Source organism: Aedes albopictus, chromosome 3, assembly GCF_035046485.1.
Source record: "Aedes albopictus strain Foshan chromosome 3, AalbF5, whole genome shotgun sequence".
NCBI classification, from domain to species: Eukaryota; Metazoa; Arthropoda; class Insecta; order Diptera; family Culicidae; genus Aedes; species Aedes albopictus.
Window position 1 is genome coordinate 159,175,307 of NC_085138.1, and position 22,412 is coordinate 159,197,718.

Consider the following 22,412-nt stretch of genomic DNA (forward strand, 5'->3'; position numbering starts at 1 on the left):
GAATGCCTGTAGGATTATCTAGAGGAATTTTCGGATGAAATACCGGAGGAAACCCTGACGGAACTCCAGGAGGAATCTCTGGAGGAGATCTTGGAGATCTTGATCTCTGGAAGAATTCTTGAGAGGGTTTTCTGGATAAATTCGGGGCGGGAATTCCTGGGGACATTTCTTGGAGAATTTACTGGGGAAATTCCTGGAAAAATTGCTGTAGGAATTTTTGGAGGAATTCTTAGAATAATTCCTTGATCAACTCATGGAGGGATTTCTGATGGAATCCCTGGAGGAATACCTGGGGTAATACCTCGATGAATTCTCGGAGAAATTATTGGGGGAGTAATTGAAGGAATGCCTAGAGGATTTCCAGGTGAAATGCCTGGAGGCAAGCCTAGAATAATCCCTGGAAGAATTCATATAGAAATCCCAATAGAAATTCCTGGCGGAACTCTTAGAGAAGCTTCAGGAGGAATGCCTGGAGACATTTCTGGAGGAATGCCTGGAGGCATTTCTGGAGGAATCTCTAAAGGATTCCCTAGAGGAATTCCCGGAGACATGTCTGTAGGAATTCCTGGAGGAATCTGAAGAGAAATTACTAAAGGAATCTCTATAGGAATTCCTGGAGGAATCCTGCATGAATTCTCGGAGGAATCCTTAGAGTAGTTCTTGGAGAAATTCCTGGAGTAATTCCTGGAAAAATCCCTTGAGGAATTTCGAGCGGAATCAGTAGAAATATCCCTGAAGGAATTTCTTGAAGATTCACTGGAGCAATTCTCAGGGGAATCCCTGGAGAAACTCTTTGGGCCCTGAAGATATTTCTGGAGGAATCTCTAGAAGTACTTGTGGAGGAATCTCAATTGGAATACCTGGAGGGATTTTAAGATGAATCCCTGCAAGAATTCTCAGAGGAATTCCTGGAAGAATTCTTGAATTCGCGGAGGAATTCCTACACTGCAAATTTTGTTTGCTGGTATTCAGCAAATTTTGCTGATTTTTTTTGTGCTGATTTCATTCAGCAATACGAATTTACTGAGTATCAGTAATTATTTATCAACTTGCTAAACCATCCAGCAATTTTGACAGTTGATCAGCAACGTTGTGCTGATACTCAGCAAAAATTTTACTGAAATTCAGCAATTTATTTTGTTGATTTTTTTTTGTGCTGAAAGCATTTCCAAAAATTTGGTGTGTAGAGATATTCTTTAAGGAATCCCTGGATGAATTTTTGGAGCAATTCCAGGAAGAATTCATGAGGGAATCCCTGGAGAAATTTCTGAAGAATTCCTAAGAGGAGGAACTCAAGAAACCTCAGAAGGAATTCATGGAGAAATCCTGAAGGAATCCTAAGAAGAGTTCGCGAATGAACTCCTGTAGGCATCCCTATTGCAGTTGCTTAAGGAATCCCTGGAGGAATTCCTGGAGAATCTCCAGGAGGTATCCCGGAAGCAATTCCTAAGCGAACCCCGGAACAATTCCTGGAGAAAGTCCTGGAATAATTCCTGGTGGAGTTCTTGAAAAAATTCCAGGTGGAAATTACAGGAATTTCATTTATATACTCAAAACGTCAAAACTAAATGTTAAAGAGGATGTTGACCATCAAAAGAAAATGTAAAAAAAAAAATACAATTCAAACAAGTCTTCTAACACTAATATATTATAAACTTTTAAGGAATGTATCGTTTTGGCTTTTTTGTCAGAAATACGCGGAACAAACATCTTTCATTTGGTAAATCAATCCAATAGTCCTTTGTACATCAACGATGGCATCTCAGCGCGAACAACTTCCAAGTATGATTCATTCCCGAAGCCAGGATTTTCACCACGACCTTTGCTCAGATCGTCAAATGTATTTTCGGTCAACTGAACATGTTTGAACTGCTCAAACACAACCACATGGAACACCTCTGCAAACAAATGAAATCAATTAGTGTTTGAAATGTATGGAACAAATCACTAGATTACCCAAGAACCCCTTCTTCAGCAATTCCATGTGCAAATCAGCCAGCGTCGGAACACTGCCCAAGAACCCGAGCTTGTTCAAAATCAGGACAAAGTGTTGGTAATACTCGTAGATGATTTCCTTGCGGTAGGTTTTCTTCGTTTCGTGATCCACTACCAAATCCACCAAACTGATGACGTCGATGGCCGGCGAACCCCAGTGACAGCATTGGTAATCGATCAGCATCGAGTCCTTGATTCGACCGTTCGGCGATTTCTTGTGCAGCAAGTTCTTCCAGTGCAAATCGGCATGATTGAGAACGTTGTACCCCGAGTCTTTGGCGTTCGCTGTGTAAACCTGTTGGATCTTTTTATGCGTTGTTCCTTTGAGGTTTTTAAACTTTGCTGCAAACTTTTCGCATCCAACCCATCCTTGGACAGCATCACAGAAGGCATCAAAGCCCTTGTAGAATATCGAGAAGGCTCCGCCATCCGCCTTCGTGAACATATCGATGCAGTTTTTCGATAGATCCACCGACTGGAAACATAAATAAGGTTTAGTAACTTATTTAATGGGGTTACAACATTCTGTCAGTTTACCGATTGATTCAGAAAGTATGATGCCGCATGGAATTTCGCTACGTTTCTGATTGTGGGAAGTGCTTCCTCAAAGCTGGTGATGAGTTCCCGGCCAGTGAGCCAAGCCTTCGGTGATACGTCTTCGAGGATAATAATCGTATGAGGTTTGTGAGACGCGTGGATCAGTCTATTTAAAAAAGATATCGTTTGAGAAATTGTTTCAATACTCCGAACTGCGTGCGTAAAATACACTCCCGATCAAATGTCCACAGTCTCGTGTAAGCATGTTACTCTTGGCCGTTTGGTGCCGGAGGGATATTATATTATTCGAAGTCGTATGTTCCACGATACTCGGTGTATCTTAAATCTTGATGGTAACACGATTAGAATCTATCTGATATGCTGAAGAAATATGTTTACTTTATAAAGTAGACACATTCTACCGTGACGTTACAACGTTTTGACGCATTCGTAGTCAGATTTTCCTCTATAACTCATGAAAACGAGCGTAAACCTCAAAATATTTTTTCATATTCGGATTCCTTGTAAAATTTCTGATATATTTGATCTATTGAACATTTAGTTTTCATTAAAAAGGCGTGTTTAAAATGCGTATTTGTAGCGTGACGTTACAACGCGCTAGAATCCGAACCTCTCTAACGCGCTACCAACATCTTAAAAAATCTGCTCGGATTTTTATGATATTCTGAATGTTTTTCCACTATTGAAATTATTTTGTTTGTTCTTCAATTCAATGGAATAAAACATTAAAATTTCGGATTTGTTTTTGAATAATCGACTTTTACATTTCGTGACGTTACAACGCCCGTTCAGTTTCAAACAGGGTTCTGCTCGCGTTGTAACGTCACGAAAATGCACATCATGTTAGAATTATAATAATCAGCCAAATGTACCCGAATTTGTGAATATATCATTGCATTATCTTCACTGCTTAAAGGGGAACTTTATTCTACTGAAAATCCGTTTTGTGATAAATGGCTCGGATGGCCAAGTTATTGCTATCGATAGTATGAATACTATTTCATGAAGGTTAATGACACCGGCACCCATCTTCGGTTTAGTACCACCCATATTCTTCTAGTTTGTTACAAAGACTAGCGCGCTGAGATCCATTATTTTGCACCGCCAGATATTTAAAATTTTCAGCATATAACTCATCACGCCGTCGAGAGAAGGCACATTCTACCGTGACGTTACAACGTTTCTACGTATTCGTAGTCAGATTTTTCACTATAACTCATAAAAACGACTGTAAACCTCAAAATATTTGATCATATTCAGATTCATTGTAAAATTTCCGATATGTTAGACCTGTTTAACATTTAGTTTTCATTATAAAAACTTGTTTAAAATGCTTATTTGTGGCGTGACGTCACAACGCGCTAGAATTCGACCCCCTCTACCGCGAACCAACATCCTGAAAAATTTGCTCGAATTTTTATTTTAAACTGAAAATTTCTCCCACCATTGAAATTTATTGGTTTGTTCTTCAATGCAGTGAAATAAAACATATACATTTCGGATTCGTTTTTGGATAAAATCGACTTTTACATTTCGTGACGTTACAACGCCCGTTCAGTTTCAAACAGATTTCTGCTCGCGTTGTAACGTCACGAAAATGCACATCATTTTTGAATCAGAATAATCAGACAAAATTGCCCGAATTTGTGAATATATTATTGCATTATTTTTACTGCTCCAAGAGCAACTTTATTCTATTAAAAATCCGTTTTGTGATAAATGGCTCGGAGGGCCAAGTTATTGCTATTAGCAGTATGAAAACTCCTTCATGAAGGTTAATGGTACCCATCTTCGGTTGAGTACCACTCATATTCATCTAATATTGTCCCAAAGCCTAAACCGTTGATATTCATTACTTCGCACCGCCAGATATTTAGATTTTGCAGCATAAAACTAATCACGCCATCGAATTGAACATTTTTTCAATAATTTATGCAATGTCATTGATTCAATTAAAAACGCTTTAAGATGTGCGAGCAGTTATTGAACCAAAGACATGCTTGAGGATCTGCATACCACTTAGGGGCATCAATTTCTGTGATTCCAAAGACAAATAAACCTAATTCTGACAAAAAAAATCCATCCTATATATGTCAGAGTCATAATTACTTAGAGTTAGTGTCTTTGGCAAAGTTGTTTGATAAGTCAAAAACTTCCAGCTGATTTACTATTGGATGTGAGATTCAGACACACTGGGCGACGCTTATTAAAAGTTTACAATAGTTTAGAATTCCTCAAAAAGTTTTCAACAAATTTTGATTAGTTGAGAAACAATTTTTTGGCAAAATCTATGGGCACTTTATAAGAAGTTACAACATGTTGAATATGAATGAAGTGCATTATTTTTCAAAATTTCAACTATCACTAGTCAGTTAGAAAAACCAAACGGCTTTTAAACTGAAAATTCTTGACAAGATAAACAACTTTTCCAAAGACATCAACTTTCTAAAAGTGTAAAGTCTAGGTAATTAGAGTCCCGAGATATATGAGTTTCAATTCCGTAGGTGTTACGTCTGTTTGTCGGTGATTTTTGTTATATCAAAAATAGATGTAACACTGACGTAATATCCATCCCATAAAAAAAATCCCATATTTTTCAAGATCCTAACTATTTAGATAATTGGTGTCCTCGACAAAATGGTTTGGCTGGTCAAGAACTTTCAATTGATGGGCCGTATGATTTCAAATCCTTCAAATAGGAGGCGCTAGAGGGCATACACATTTTTAGTTTTACTTATCTCAGGATCGTGATTAATTGGAAAGATGGTTGCTTCATTAAAGTTGTTTTACCCAAAATACATTCAACAAGCCGTAACTTTTTATAATATATATTAAAAATTCTCAAATTTTGACTGATAGTTCCTCATCTTGTTATCTGTTATTTTTACAATTTCGGACTTGATTGGTTAGCTCTACACAAAGATGGAGCGCTTTAAGCAGAATCATATTTTTGACTGTGTTCTATTGACTCTTATATCTAAGGAACAAGTGAATAAAATCAAATTAAATTTTGAAAGCCAAGAATTATAAAGTGAAAAAAGTTCCAGCTTGTGGAATACTTTTCAAGAAATTCTAATCCCTTGTCTGCTTTTGCAAAATGGAAACTAACGTCTTCTAGTGGCAAAATCTCGCATCTATTGGTAAATTAACTGCAAGTCCTTTACTTACCAAACAACTTTGCCGAAGAAATCGTATTTCTATGTAAAAGGGATCTTGAGATGTATGAAATTTAAAATTTGTAAGTTCTCTAGCGCTGTAATTCTTTGACCAACTTAATAACTTTGTAATTTCGTCAGTGTTTCGTCTGTTGGCCACTCATATCACAAAAATTTTCGGTTTGAGTGGTATTAGATCACGATTAAAAAATTTTACAATATCGCAGTAGATTTTGGCCAAACACCATCCCTCCCGTCCTTCAAAAGTCTACGTAGTTTATTAACCGGCAATGGTACGCAATTTATAAACGATATTTCGGAAAAGAGATCATACACAACGAGAACTGTATTGAATATAGAACTAAGTTTGTCCAATTCAGATGCCGTCCAAGCCAGAAAGATTTAATCTTTTCCACTGAACTTTTTTTCGTGACGATACAACGCAAACTTCAACCAGGTGAAACTCAGGCTTCCGTGAACCGATTTTAATTTTTTTAGTCTCATTTGAAAGATCTTTTCGAGTACAAACAGCATACAAAATTTCATATTTGTAACGTTTCCCGTATTTGAATAAAATTTAAAAATGTTGATTTTTCGTGACGTTACAACGCAATATAAACCCATACTATGATCAGCCATATTTCAGAGCTGTGAAGTCTTCCGATTAAAAATTTTTTTATGCTAAAAAACCTACATACATTTATCTACAAATGATGGAAGATTTTTGAAAAATCAGTGTGTTGGTGTTTAAAATACGATGGTTTGGATGAAAAGTGTGCTTAAAAGACTTAAAATCACGATTTCAATGCTAATCTTAATCGTCGTTCAATTTATATTTATTGTCACACTAATATCATGTCGAATACATTTTTGGATGACAAAAGTAATGTAGAATGTGATAAAAATGTCAAATATGCCAGTTGGGCGGTAGGTTCTTCGTAATATTGTGAATTTATTGATGGGAAAAGAAATTACAAAATTCCTGGAGAAAAAGCTATCATTAGAATTCATTCTTAACTTTAGATGATTAATGAAATTCTTACTGTAGTGTCTTCTACCGCGCAACTAGATGAATCAGTTGATAGCTGTATCGCTTCGTATAAATATTGAACAGGCTAAGTATCTGTGGATAATCAAGAACTCGGTTTCCTTAATGTACATTATAAGGTTAGTTATGTTTTTCACCTTTCAATGAGTGTGGAGCAATGTACACGATAATTTTAAGAGTTTCAATTTACTTATTCGCTAGGTGTGATTAAACTGGCCGAAAATATAAATTCCATTAATTGACTGCAAATGAATGCTAATCTCTTTTCACAACCTTACCGTTATTAACCGTTTTGGCTACGAGTTCAATGCTATTAACGTTATCTAAATGGACTAATTTCAATTGTTTAGCTTCAATTGATGAATATTAGGTTGTAAAATTGTAGTTCACAAATAACAAACCAACCTCACCATTCATAAGGCACTAAATTCAAAGGATGTGCGTACTTAAGAAAAAATCATTCATCTGAAGGAAATGAGCGTGCTGCTGTAAACATTAAGCATAACATAGATGACGAATATAACATGTTCATAACATCACTGCCAGTGCCTGCTAACACCTGAACACTTTTCACGCATTCAATTAATTATTCTAGATTTAATTCAGTGGTGTTATAAAGGTAACAAAATAGTTTTTTCAACATTCGTACTGATCAGCAGACAAATGGCACTTCATCACCTATTGTGTTTTCTCTTCTGATGGATTCTGCCCATGGTTGCTATCTGACACACTTTGTTCACGGTCTGCTGCCGGTCCCCCTCGTAGATAACGGGTGTGGCATGAGATGACCTTCAGCTCTGGATACATTGGGGCATGCGGAGTACAGCGAGTGCTGATGTGGCGCTACCAACAATGCCATTACTCAACTTTGAAAAATTGGTATTGATGATACGGGGCCCGTAGAATGTGTCAGTAACATGTCGCGATACATAGCGTCATATCCAAACCAGAATGTTCTCCAGTTAGCCTAGTGATTAATGGGTAGTACGCCGATCGCAAGAAATTTCTTGGACTATCTCGATGCGTAAGAAATTAAGGCAAGGAATCGCTCAAGAAATAATAAAGGGTCACGTTATTCCGGATCCTAGTACGGAGCTGATTCCGTTTGAAGTGCATACCTCGCATAAGGCTTTGGTCAATTCGGAGACGGCGGGTTTGATTCTCGTTCCGGTCGGGAAAATTATCTCGGCTTAGAGTATCATTGTACTTGCCTCACAACATACAAATTCATGCAATGACAGGCAAAGAATGCCCTTCAATTAATAACTGTGGAAGTGCTCAAAGAACACTAAGTTGAAGCGAGACAGGCCAAGTCCCAGTGGGGACGTAGAGCCATAAAGAAGAAGAAGAAGAATAAGAAAAAGAAGAAGAAGAATACAGTACTGGGTAGAGTAAAGTACAAGTTGGTCGATTCTCATATAAAATTCCCAGGTTTAGAGCTACGAATCTCAGCTTCTAGTGTACAGATTTTCTTTATTGGACAGCTAGCTGTCCCGGCAAACTTTGTGTTGCCAAGATGTTGTGGTTTGAAAACTGTTGAAGTCATTGTTGCACCGCACTCTAGATTGTCTTTTGTTTTGATCGTGTTGATTTTCGTTCCAGCTCATGGAAAATCATATATGATTTTTTGAAAATAAAAGGTCAAATTTTCCCATAGAAGGCACTTTTATTTATTTTTTATTTTTTTTTAGTCGGGGCCCGTGGCGTAGTTGGTCACACGTTCGCTTCATATGCGGATGGTCATGGGTTTGATTCCCAGCCCCGGACCTTGCAATTTTTCGTCAGTTGCTTTTCCCCGAGAGCAACTGACACTGACCCTCTTCTGAGCCCCATGGCTCAAACGAACCCGGATACCTGGACATCGGCGAACTGCTACTCATAATGGACCCCCAATCGGACTGGAAAGGAACAACGGCCATCCTATCCTTGTGCTCATCATTCTACTAGGTATAAAGTAGAAAATGTGAAAGCAGCAGAAAGGCAACCAGTTCGATAAAGTAGGATAGAATCTAGGCGCTGTACAAAATGTAAGTGCAGCTGTCAATTGAAATTGCTCACGTAGTGCCCCAGTGGTCAATAGAGCTGTAAATTAGGTTAAGTTATTAAGAATAAAAAAAACTGACACTTTTTTAAATTTGATTATATTTTAATTCCTTATTATATTATGGATACCAAAACCACCAGGAATCACTTTAAAAAGCAATACTATGCATAGTTTTATGAGAATTTGCAATTTCAAGCAATTTTAGAGTAGCTAGTACTAAAATATATGACTCTCTATATTCAAAAAATCATATCTAAAAAACAAAATAACATACATTTCTGATTTTTTGATATGTTACGCCAAATTTCCTGAATTTTCTGATAAAAATATAAAACAGGATACCTCTTTGGTCCCGAGACTATGAAAACGTGAAAAAACTAATATATTTGCATATTTTATAGTACTCTTTACATTTTAGCCCCGAAAACTACAATTCAATAGCTTTAAAACAAAAAAAAAGAAGTTTAAAATCGGTCAAATAGTTCAAAAGTTACGATTTTTTGAAAATTTTTAGTTTTGAAAAACCTTGATTTTTTGGACCACCCTATATGAAAATTGGTCACCCTAATGACGAAATAAAAAATACGGGTCTAATTATTTCCGAAGAACTACAAGCCCACCAAGTTTCACGACAATCGGAGATGCACTATATCGTTTTTCTATGGTTTTTCTATGAAGATAGATGTTCATAACTTGAATTTCAACTTTCAATATTTCGCCTATCTTTTTTTGAGAAAAATCGCCAAGTTTTGGTTTTGGAATGATTTCTAAATGTGAATATGTAGTTTTAAATGTGCTCTATTACCATGTCCAGCAGTCTATCAAAACACATAACTTTTCTAAGCCAACTGTTTACTTGGACCTATTCGCTTACAAAATATTCAAAAATTTCAAATTTCGCTATTTTTCGTGCAATGACAAATTTGCGATAGTCCACTTGTTTAGAAATATTCTTTTTAAACAAATTGAATTTCAAGTTTTCTGAATTATCAAATTTTTATCAGAAAATTCCAAAAATTTGGCGTAACATATAAACTTATCAGAGATGTGTGAATTTAAAAAACATTAAAAGTCATATCATCCCATACTGGACACTTTTTGAAATTTGATTTTATTTGGAATTTTTTAAACTACGGATACAAAAACACCAGATATCTCTAAAAAAGATATATCATATTCTGATTTATCGACCGTATTCTATTAATAACTTAATCATTTTATGGCTATATCGGTCTTTTTCTACTCATAGTGCAAGGGAGTAGAGATCAAAGTGGATAATGAAATGATAGATATGATAGTATTCGCTAGGTAGCGAACAAGTGTGAAAATTTATAGAAGGTGAAATTAGGCAAGTAGGCCATGTATTGAACGAATACATCGAATGCGTGAATGGTCGATAAATCAGAATATGATATAAAAAGTTTGGCTTAAAAAGAAAAGTGTTCTATCCAATAAGATCGAAAAAGCTGCAATATAGGCATACCCCTATGAACGAAGTGTGAATTCCGATAAAGCAACCGATCGATAGAACTTGTGATGAAAACAAAACAATACATAGGCAGTCGGGTGCCTGAAACTTTTGCCAGTCTTGGTAAGGTGGTATGAACTACCAACCAAGCCGATCTGTTAAAAAGCACAGGTCGTACGGCAGAAGTTTCACGCATTCGATGTATTCGTTCAATACATGGCCTACTTGCCTAATTTCACCTTATATAAATTTTATCCCTTCCACTATGAGTAGTAAATGACCGATGAAGCCATCAAATGATTAACTTGTATAAATTTTCATACTTGTTCGCAACCTAGCGAATACTATCATATCTATCATTTCATTATCCACTTTGATCTCTACTCCCTTACACTATGAGTAGAAAAAGACCGATATAGCCATAAAATGATTAAGTTAAAAAAGACATAGACATACTCGGATAAAAATCAACCATACGTTATTTGGTAAAAACCATTCGTGTACCATATCTATAGTGTATCAGCTACAATAAAAATGTATCGTAATGCAAAGGTTAGAAAAAATCATTGCGTACTGTAGCTACTATACATTTACATAAGATTTTTATGTAACAATATACTCCACTGTTTTTCTTACGTTTGAACCATTCACATTTCCAGAATATTTTTTTCGTGCATTGTTAGTTTTGTTTCCAATTCTAGATTTTTCCGTGCGTTGTTTTGTTGATGTTCGTAACTTTTTTTCGTGAAGAAAAATCAAGAAAGAAAGTTAAATTAAAGATAACCCAATGGTTAAGGCGGATTAGGTATGTACAGTGTGAGAAAAGGAATGCGAATGTGGTCACTCCGCAAAAACACATAAGTAAGATTACCGTGAGTCAGTGAATGAGATTCAAAACGAGCTGTATGTGTATAGCTGTACAATCGTTTCAATTGCGATGATTGCGATTGATGATAAAGTTCATCAATCGCAATCATCTTTTATATACAGGGGATGGCCAAAATGTTTGGGATAGGCAACTTTTTTTCTCTCACAAAAAAGTTCAACATGCTATAACTTTTCATTGAGTGCATCAAAAAATCTCAAATTTTGACTGTTTGTCAACCTATTATATGTGCATCATTGGTACAAATTTGGGTTCGATTGATTAATATTTCGCAAAGTTAGAGCCGTTCGGGTAAAACACTATTTATTAGACAACTCATTTTTGAGCTGTCATATCTCGGAAACCAGTGAACCGAATCGAATGAAATTTTGAACGTACACTAACAATATGTAAATGCTTCATAAACTATTAAAACATTGATACTTTTTAAGCGTTGAAAAGAGTTATCATGGATTGAATTTTTTTGTATTTTTCTCGAAAAAATGTGATTTTTTTACATCGATTTCAATAAATTTTAGTGTTGATATCCAAAGATTTTCCGCTTCTGTTCTCAAATTATCTCTAATCAGATATATTAGAGCCTATTTAGATTGAAGGAAGAACACATTTAATAATTTTTGTGTGGTATTGTAAATTTGACTTATTTTCCTCTATATGGGTAAAAATTTCAACCCGGTATAACTTAATTCGCTATGAGAAAATATTACATTTTATTACGTCGTAATAAGTATCAATATATTGTTGATAAACATTACAAAATTCATTCATTTCGGTTCACTGGTTTCCGGGATATGACAGTTCAAAAATTAGCTATCTAAAAAATGGTGTTTTACCCGAACGGTTCTAACTTCGCGAAAAATTAATCAATCTAGCCCAAATTTGCACCAATGATACACATATAATAGGTTGACAAACAGTCAAAATTTGAGATTTTTTGATGCACTCTATGAAAAGTTACAGCATGTTGTTTTTTTTTGTGGGAGAAAAAAAGTTACCTATCCCAAACATTTTGGCCATCCCCTGTAGAGTCATTTTTAGCGAACGAACTAGACACTGAAAGGCCTTCTTATATTTGTACGTCTTTGAGCCTAGAACACATAGCTTATATTTGAGTCGAACTTATCAGTTTTCCATTGAGTCAACCTGTATCAACTGTATAATTCAACGCAAACATTTGTTATGCATTCTAAGCTTCAGTCGAACAGGTGCCTCAAATGTTGCAATAACGGTTAAGCACGCTGTAATGTTATTTATGTACCTCTCATCACCCACTTCATGCAACTACATTAGTGATCTAATAACACTTGGCGCGCTCGGCAAAGTTCCATCTTGCCGCTCAAGGTGTTGCCACAAATAATGGTTAGTTTGCTAAACCCAGTTATCTGGCTGGTGGGGCATGGGAGCCTAAGCTTCAACTGCTAATGCTATTAGAGATTACCCACACTTTGACGTAGATGATCCTATATTTAAAGAGTAATTCAAAACGTGTTGAAAAAAAATCCAAGGCATAGTTTAACCCTTATGTGGCCGACAGGGTACCCGGGTACCCAGCGCCCATTCAAAAAGCACGGTGTAGAAAGAAGCAAAAAATTTGTTGGACACATAACGGCTAATTATGTTGAACTTGATAGTTTCTAGTCAGAACGCTCAAATACTGCTCTACTGAACTTCATTTTCATTTTATTTTGCTGGCTCGTTTCGCTGGCAGATTTCAGATGTCATTGGGTACACAATTACAAACGTAACATAGTACGATTTATGTTATGTAAATATTACCAAGAATAAAACAATATAACATAACAAAAGAAAGCCATTCGCAAGCTATGCAATGTAATGTGTGTACATTTTATTATATGAAACCATGTATATACCATACAATGCAAGGTATATTTAAACCCACCTATCAAAATTCACAATAAATCATTTACAATAAAATGTATGGTTTTCTCAAAAATATTAGTATAAAAAGAAATCGTTTTTTGTATTGTTACGATACTTAACAAGCTATAAAATTTATTGTAAAAACCTTATTTACAATTTACCGTATGGTTGCAAGTTGCAATGTTATATTGTATTGTTTTTGTATTGCTATTTTAACCATTATTTGTATTGTAAAACTATGGTTCTAAATAGTACTGTTACAATACAACGTTCGGTTTTTGTATTGTATTTTTTATCCGGGTACCCCTATGAACGGAAGTGTAAATTTCACATAAGCTATTGCAGATTTTACCCCTTAATACTCATACGCGGAAAATTTTGTCCCACCAAAATATTCTCCCACCGCTTTTCCCATAGATTGGGTTTCTGGTCTGGCAAAAGACCACTAAAAGCCACGTAGGGGGGTGGGGGGCTTGCGACCAAACCACGTGTTTTTTTTTGATTTGGTATTTTATTTTGTTCTGTCTGTTCCAAAGCATAAAATCAATTTTGATTTAACTGGCTAAGTGGATTGTTTCTGTCCACAGCATGAACAATGGTGTTGTCCATTTAGAGTCCGTACAAGCAAACAACCTGTATCTTGGAAAAGAAATAGCATTAGAAAAGGTCAAACATTGAGAACAAAGGTATTAAGCGCTCTTCAACCTTCCGTCAGCCGTGCGACTGTCCAACACCACCAGCACCACGCTAATGCTGAGTACAAAAAGCGAGGACCTGGTGTGGTGGTTAGAACACTTGACTATCACGCCGAGGACCTGGGATCGAATCCCACTCCCGACATACTCACAAAATGTGGGTCTTCCTTCGGAAGGGAAGTGAAACGTGGGTCCCGAGATGAACTAGCCTAGGGTTAAAAATCTCGTTAATACAGACAAAAAAAAAAAAAAGAGGTTTTGTCAACGTGTTGTGCAAAATACAGGTAAATAAACATTTTCCAAGACATTTTTTCTTTATTTTATTTTGGATTTTATTTCGCTTTTTTCTCATGAATACTTAAAAGTTGCATAATCTCAGCTGAGATTCTCAGCTAATTTAAGTACATGTTTATTATACAATCTGATAATTCATGCAGTATTTTGAAAAGTCCAGTTTCCTAAGATTATGTCACATGTTTCTCATCTAACAGAATTAAAATAATATGAATGATTTCAGGAAAGGATTAATTCGGGTACTTTTGCTGATGATAAATAATATATTCGATCACCTGGCAATAATCTTTTCACTCATTTGTCTATAAATAATTTCAGAAGCATAATATTAAAATGTGATTTTCAGCAAACGTGTAATTTTGCTGAAACCACGTAACACCACGGTGGGGGAGGAGGGGGTGTCCAAAGTTCACGAAAAAATGACTACGTGGTTTATGGACAGCCCCTTTTTGAATTAAACCTCGGATCAATTTCTGAAAGGAACTTTAAAAAAAATCTGCGAGAATCCATTCAGAAATTGAGCTTGCTTGAGCTTGATTGGTCGCTCGTAGTTGCTACTCCAGTACACCCAAACCTTCATTTAGGCAATGAATCGGGGCTGCCTGAATAGAAGTTTTAGCTAAATGGATTCAAGAATACAAGGTTGCAAAGAAGTTTAAGAAGGGAGAGTGACTAGGAAATTTAAAGGGGGTTATGTGGAGTTCCAGAGGACTTTCAAGGGAGTCCAAGGGGGGGAGGGGCTTCAGGTGCGCTTTCGGGGATTTTGGAGGGTCTCAGGAGCGTTATATAGGGTCCAAGGGGGTCTCAGGGGGGTTCCAATGGAATTTACGAAGTTGCAGAGGATTTTTAGTGAGTTTTCTCAATGTGTTACAGGCGTTACAGTAACTAACAAATCTCTCAGTCTCTCTTTCTTCTAGTCATGTTAAAAAAAAAATTCAATTGGTGTACCTATCAAATGAGAAGCGAATCCTTGTCAATTGAATAAATTGTCATTCAAATGACTAGCTGGGCCACTGTTGGACCAACATCGAACAACTGTTGGGTCTATGCTGGGATTGGTGATAAAATAAAAACAGGTCAATGATAGGTTTATTGTCGGGTTTAACGTCATCAATGATGGTAAAAGCTTTAAACCTACAGAACCACAAATTACACTAGTTTACAGCATTTTTGAACTCGGTAAGCTGATGATCATTTTTGGTGTAGAATCATGCCCTGAGTTCGAAAACGCGAAAGAAAAAAATTACAGTAGAGCGGAAATTTTTGCGACTTCCCATACAAGGTTGATGATTTGAAATCGATTTTTGTTCTATTTTTAAGCAAAGTCGCTCACTTCAAACATTTCATTCTCCGTAATCAATACTCCGATTGAGCTGAATTTTTTACTGTAACTCGCCTACATATGATACGTCAAATAAACGTCGGGAAAGAATTTTTAAGTTGGTTTTTTCTTATTGAAAAAAATACATTTCTTCAAAAAATTTTGGGAATTTTGCTAAAATTTAAGAAGATCGTCCCTAAGACTCGCCAATATCTTGAATTTCATCAATCTGACGCAAAACCTGTATTCAGATGATCAAATGGTATTGTAGTCAGCTTTCAATTTATGGGAAAAGATTTAAAATTGGTTGAACAAAACGCAATATATTTGAATTTTAGTAAATTACATATTTTGAAAAGTTGTAAAACTCGATATTGAGCTAAAACTCAAAAACTGCTCTACTTAAAATTTTTTGAAGGTCGGTTTCGAAATCAGCACTAAATTGTGCTTCAAAAATTTTGGTCGTTGACAGAAGTTCACGACTTTTGTTTTATTTTGTAAACTTGTGTTATGTTTCCTAAGTAGCTGGGGCTCAATTGAATGATATGTGCCTTGACTGAGGGGGCAGGGGGGCTATGGGGCATGCCTCAACACTGAACCACCCCACCCCCCTTTCTTTTCTGTAAACCAAACTTGTACCTAATCTTAAGTACTCCAACTGTTCTTTAGGCGAAACTGGAAGCATTTCCTCACTTTTTTGGTTTTAGATTTTTTATTTAATAATGAAGCAATATTTTCAAAATCGGTTTTCGTACACATAGGGACCCTATGATAGGGTATGGATCAAGGTATCTTCTGATTTTTTTTGAGATGGAAAATATTTTCCGTTTTTGCAGAAAACATTCTATGTAAATCGAACATGATCTACATGAAACATACAAAAAATGCTAGATTATAATATAGTCTTGTGCATGTTTTATACACTTTGATTTTAAGCCAAACATTTTCTGTACATCAAAGTATTAGCTCTACCACCTACCTGGGAACCTCCAAATGTTCTCCGACTTCCTTCAAAGCCTTGGACATCGCCGGAAGCACTTCGCTGTACATTCTCATTTCCGTTTCGAACAGGTCGTTTCCTTCGAGCAGGTCTTTTTTGAAACCATCAGCCTGCGCAGGGAGTTTCATAATCAGACTTATCGCTTGCTCTTTGTGGTATCGTGCTGACCGGTAGTGGACCGTCGTCCGGAACATAATGCTGGCGTAGTGGTCTCCAGCATTAGTTCCTGGCCGTAGTTTACATCCATGGCAGAGCGTTAGCGATTGGTCGTTCTGCGCTTTCCGGATGACCTCCAAAAGGAATTGATTGTTCAACCAGCTTGGCGCCTGGAGTTCGTCTGCGTTGTGCTGACCCATGTTGCGACTGCAAAAGACTGACGAAACCGTTAGGCGATGGCCAATTTCTGTCCGAACAAGTGGTTCTCTTGACGTCTACGATGATTGATCGATTTATTTAGTTCACGTTGAGTAACAATACGTCGATAACGGGCATCGTCCTCAAGTGCGACTGGAAAGATTTGACAAAATCAGAAGTGTGCTATCTATGGGTACACATAACAGATTAGTCTCAAACTAAATGTAGGCCAATCTGAATGGCGATCTTTCGACTGCAGTCAGAGGAGTATTCACTTATCAATTCAATTTTGTCAAAATTTGTTTTTGATTATAAATCCACATAATGCAAAATATCAATTTCCACAGAAACAATCGATCCACCTTCACCAGCCACTTGCCTAATTGGATTTATTTCCTGCGACGAGAATACCGACGATGGTGTGAATGCAAAGAAAGTTCTATTTGAACTGTGTCACCGTTCTTCCGGGCAACGTTGAAGTAGACTTTTTTTGTTCTATCTATATATATAAAAATGCAGTGGCATACGTGGGACCGCGCATAACTTGCGAACGGGTGGTCCGATTTGGGTCGTCTAAGTTTTGTTCTGTTAGTTTTCACCCAAGGAAGGTTTATGAGTCCTAAAACATGGGAAAATAGATAGTTTTTGAAAATCGGGTTTTCATACATTTTGAACGGGGACTTGGGCGCTTGGCTAGGGACTTGAAACATCAAAAATCGCAGTAGGCAAGACAAAGTTTGCCGGGTACAGCTAGTTTTGGGTAAATTGTTAAATGGCACTCTTGTGAACGAAATGGTCATTTAGATTGATAAAACTGCAATTTAGTGAAATGTGATTTAGATGTTGCTTAGAGTGTTGTAGACCGTCGGAATTCAAAATCGTTGGAATAAAATCCCGAAGTGACCGCAATCTGGTGCATACTCGTGAAGCCCAAAAAAGAGGAATTAAAATACAACATAGGACATCTGAATCCGATGAGGGTATGCGCAGCGTTTTTGCCGTAACTCGTTTCTTTTCACTTAATCGCCTGCTGCTTTGAAATCCATAAGCAGATGAATGACAAATTGAAATCCCAGAATTTATTTATCTAGAATTTGTCGGATTTACCGGTCAGACTAAGGCCTGAGTATCCTCTGCTGTACGTATCAGTCGTCTCCAGTCTACTCGTGTGTCTCCAGTTCCGCACTCAGCGTAGGGTCCGCAAATCATCCTCCACTTGATTGACCCACCTAGCTTGCTGCACACCACGTCTTCTTGTACCGGTTGGATGGTTTTCGAGAACCATTTTAGTCGGGTTGCTATCCGACATCCTGATGACGTAACCCGCCCACCGTTGCCTCCCGATTTTCGCGGTGTGGACGAAGGTTGGTTCTCTCAGCAGCTGATGCAGCTCATTTTTTTTTTTTTTTTTGTAAAAAAAATCTTGCTTTATTTTCTGCTCTATAAAATAGTTTACATCAAATCCTTAAACTAAATTTATAATGATCTAAACTTCTATCTTCAGTCTTTGTTTCAATTATATATTTTAAATACTTTGATAACATGTTCATCGTTTGGTCTCGTTTTACTCTATTCAAAAAAGTTAACTCAGGGAATTGGAAATCGGCATTACTTTTGTTTCTAAAGCTTCTTGTATCTAGTTTACGAATGTTTGCTAGTGTGTACTGCCATAATATTCTTATTTTTCTGCAATCAAAAAACATGTGCTCAAGAGTCTCACTAATATTATTGCAATCAGCGCAATATGGAGAGGAGATTCTTTTCTGACGATATAACAATTCTTTGCATGCTATCTTTTTGTGCACAAAAAGATAGCAAACTGATCTTTGGATGGATGATAGTTGTTTACTGTTAGTATTTTCGAAAATTCTTTCCCAGCAATGATTTGGGTGATCTCTTATTGGTTTCGGTAATGGTAATTTGTCAATCATCTTTTTGTATAGTGCGGCTGATAGCAAAGAATTGGAATCGTCAGATCTAATTTTACGAAGTTCTAAAATCGATTTATGAAGATAACTGAAATTAGAAGGCAATTGTTTCATTGGTACATTTTCAATAATTTGGTTGAGGTCTATTAAACTATCATCTCATCATGGTTCATTCGCCTTCTCCAAGTCCCGTCTTCCATATGCACTCCGCCATAGATGGTATGCAACACCTTCCGTTCGAAAACTCCAAGGGCGCGTTAGTCCTTTGCACGTAGAGTCCATTCTTCGTGCCCATAGTGGACTACCAGTCTAATCAGCGTTTAGTAGATTGTTAACTTCATGTGACGGCGAAGTTTATTCGATCGTAGAGTTCTGCGGAGTCAGAAGTAAGCTCGATTTCCTGCCACAATGCGTCTCTGAATTACTCTGCCGTTAATGACGGTTACCAGTGAGCCCAAATACACGAATTCTTCAACCACCTCGATTTCATCATCGTCGATATAAATTCGGGGTGGCGCGCGCGTCCTCCCTGGAGCCCCTTGCCATCATGTACTTTGTCTTCGACACATTAATGACTAATCTGCCTAGCTTCACTCTTTTGTCAAATATACGTTTCCGTCATCGTTTCAATTAAAAAAAAAAAACATTTGCGAGCTATAATATCAATATTGTGGTATTTCAATTACCAAAATAAAGTAACACATTCTATACATTTTACTATTATTGTTTATTATGAGCATTATCAATATGACATTTGCATAGACAAGTATACGACCAATGCGTTTACAGACAATAGACATACAATTGACAAATATAATACAAATCCCATTACCACAAATATTATCAGCGAAACCAAGCAGCTGAACGAACTTCGTGAAAATCGTTCCACTCGTGTTTATGCCCGCACTTGAGAGTAACTTTTTGCGAGATTTTTTGACAAAGTGTATGCCGTTTGTCAACCGATCTGGGTTCTCTTAGCATCAAATCAGAACAACAAAATCCTAGTACAGCAGACGTTCGGTCGGTGCAAACGGTTTAACTGCAATGCTTTTTAACTGTAAGTTCGGCAAGTGCAACAAATTTGCAGTTATCGCACCGCCAAACGTCAAAATGGTGCGCCATGTTAGCCCAAATGAACAGTCGGATCACGTTCACGGATATTTTTGGTCGTTTGACAACTTGTTGACATCTGTCAGTCGTTGCAGTTATCGAATTTCGTTCGCTAAGCGAAACGTAAACATGTTGCAGTTATCGAACGTCTACTGTAGTTTGAAAAATCCTACACCTAGTAACAATATCTTTTGAAAATATTCCAAAATATGTAAGCGACATTCCATTTAAGTGAGCCATTTATTCAAGCAACCATTCCGTAGAAAAACGATTCATGAATGTTGTACACAAATTAATGAACTACTAAACAGCGATGGGTCAAAGTAACAACGTGAACGAAAACAAATGAAGAATGGTGAAATTTATATTACTCAGGGCGACTTTCATGAATAACTTAACTACCGCTGAGGCTAATTACTTTTCAAAAATACATAGTTCATTCCAATCCATGACGTCACATTAGCTAGGTGAATTCTTGCGGAATTTTGTTGGTGTTTGTTTGTTATTGAGATTAGGTACGCCGGATGTCTCTTTCCGACCTCTGCCGGCATGGTGACCGATGGCAAGATGATTTCACGGAAGATTCGGGCCAGACGGTGGCACTTTGTAGATAAAGGGGGAAGGGGGGCGTCACTGGTAGATTAGAAGCCTTGTAATAAATCGCCAGTGATTTGCCGGACTAGATGAAACTCCAGCGGATTGCCAACGGGAGCGAAGAAGGCCTGCCAAACGGATGATTATTGGCAGTGTTTCGACAAATGGCGGGCTACTGGCATCAGCAGGGTTTCAACGTGGCGGTCGCTGCACTGATGTACGCCACACTGGGAATCAGCGATGCCAGTGCCAACGGAAGATCCGTCCGCTGCACCTTGAGATTTGCAGAAATACACAAAAAGAAAAAGACCCTTTTCGTCTGACCTTATCACACCACATTAAGTTCTACTCTTTCGCAGGCTAACAGAACCTTAGGGAGAGCCGAAGGGATGCTTACTCAATCGAGCAGAATAACGGAACGAAACGTAACTAAAGGTAGTGAGTATGTTTATTCAAAAGAAGCAACGTAAAACGTAATATAACTGAACTAATTTTCAAAAATTTAACCGTTTATTTTTTAGGCGACTCATTCGTGTTGGACGGAAATTTCAATACGGAATGGAAAGAGCAAACATGGCCATGTAAAAAAGAAGCTCTTGACGTACCTGCGCAGGTTTTTTTGACGACGATCGATGGCGGGGCGACGACGAAGCTCGACGACTCGATGATGGCGTCCTTCGGTTCTCGAAGATGGCGGTACCTGGCGTGTTGGGGCTGCGTTTTGGCGCGCAGCGACGACGAGGAGACCCGTGTGCGTTATGGCCGTATTATCGTTGCGGAGGGAGTGGCGGCTGGACGGAAGCTTCCGGTTTATCTCGACGAGAGTATGCGGCGGATGCCGTACGATTCCCGGGACGGTCCCTCACCAGTCGATAGGAGAGCTACAGAGCCCAGCGACCCGGCTTCGCGTACTTAGGTTCCAACTATGACCGAGCGGGGAATGCCACTACTCCTATGTACCTGGATTGTGACCGGGTTCGCGGCGTGCAATTGACGACACGCTGCACGCGAACCAAACTCTCGTTCCCTGGTCCACGGGGTTAGACGAAATTGGACCTACCTTCGGTTTTTGGCGACCGAGGGGGATTACTCGCTACGGAAAATAGCTTAGCGACTTCACTCCACTCCGTTTGGCTACCTTTGAAGGCGGGCCTTAGCTGGGCACACGGGTCGCGTTCAACGGACGAAAGGGCGGTTCACTCCGCCAATAACACCCCGATTCGGCGATGACGATCGCCGAAATAGTACGGAAATCCAGCCGTACGAAAAAAGCGCTGCTGGGCGCTACACGTCCAACAGGAATTAGTTTTAATAAGCGAATTAGTTTCAATAAGCACTTTTTAGAAATTATTAAATTAATTACCTTTTTTCGTAGTTTCTGCAACTGAATAAAATTATCAGCAGAATTCGCGGATTCTATGGACCTCGGTCCACTATACAAGAAAGAAAACCACAAAAAACGTTTTACATTACTTAGAAACACTTAAACTCACTCACTACTAAATTACCTTCAACTTTAGAAATAACTTTCACCAGAATTCAAACTTAACTTAAAATAACTTTCAACTTCTGACTCAACTAAACGTAATTTGGAGCTATCACTCGAAACTATACTCGCGCACTTCTGCTTTCCAGCCGATTGTGTAGCGAAATGAACGAGTAGAAAATTGTCTTGCGCCTCGAAACCGTGCTTCTTTTCGAAAAGTCCGACTATTGAACCATTACTCTATTATTAATAATCGCGCCAACTATTTTAGCATGGCGAATATCATGCATGGCGACAAATTTGCATCGCGCCTGTAATCCGCCAAAAGGTATGTACGCGCCATGCGTATCATGCTATAAAAGCGCTACTATCGAGGAAGCTTTAACAAACACTATGACAAATAAATTCCACAAGAGCATAAGTAACAGGCACGAATCGATTTTACAAACATAAACGAAATATTTCAAAGTTGATAACTAATATACAAACATTAATGAAAAATCAATTTTATTTTTATTTTTATCTACTTTTTTTAATTAAAAAAAAAACGCAAAACGTTACAGCATCAACACAAAGCTAAGTACAATATACATTA

General features: G+C 37.6%; 1 protein-coding gene across 1 annotated transcript; it reads right to left on the reverse strand.

The window, feature by feature from the left end:
- Positions 1-1,630: 1,630 nt before the first annotated feature.
- On the reverse strand, positions 1,631-17,004 carry LOC109412325 (uncharacterized). Its single transcript, XM_062856541.1, has 4 exons — positions 16,325-17,004; positions 2,533-2,698; positions 1,957-2,470; positions 1,631-1,898 (listed from the first exon to the last, which is right to left on the reverse strand). The coding sequence occupies exons 1-4, from the start codon at positions 16,699-16,701 to the stop codon at positions 1,726-1,728; spliced, it is 1,230 nt and encodes a 409-aa protein (XP_062712525.1). The 5' UTR covers positions 16,702-17,004; the 3' UTR covers positions 1,631-1,725.
- Between the last annotated feature and the right edge of the window lie 5,408 nt (positions 17,005-22,412).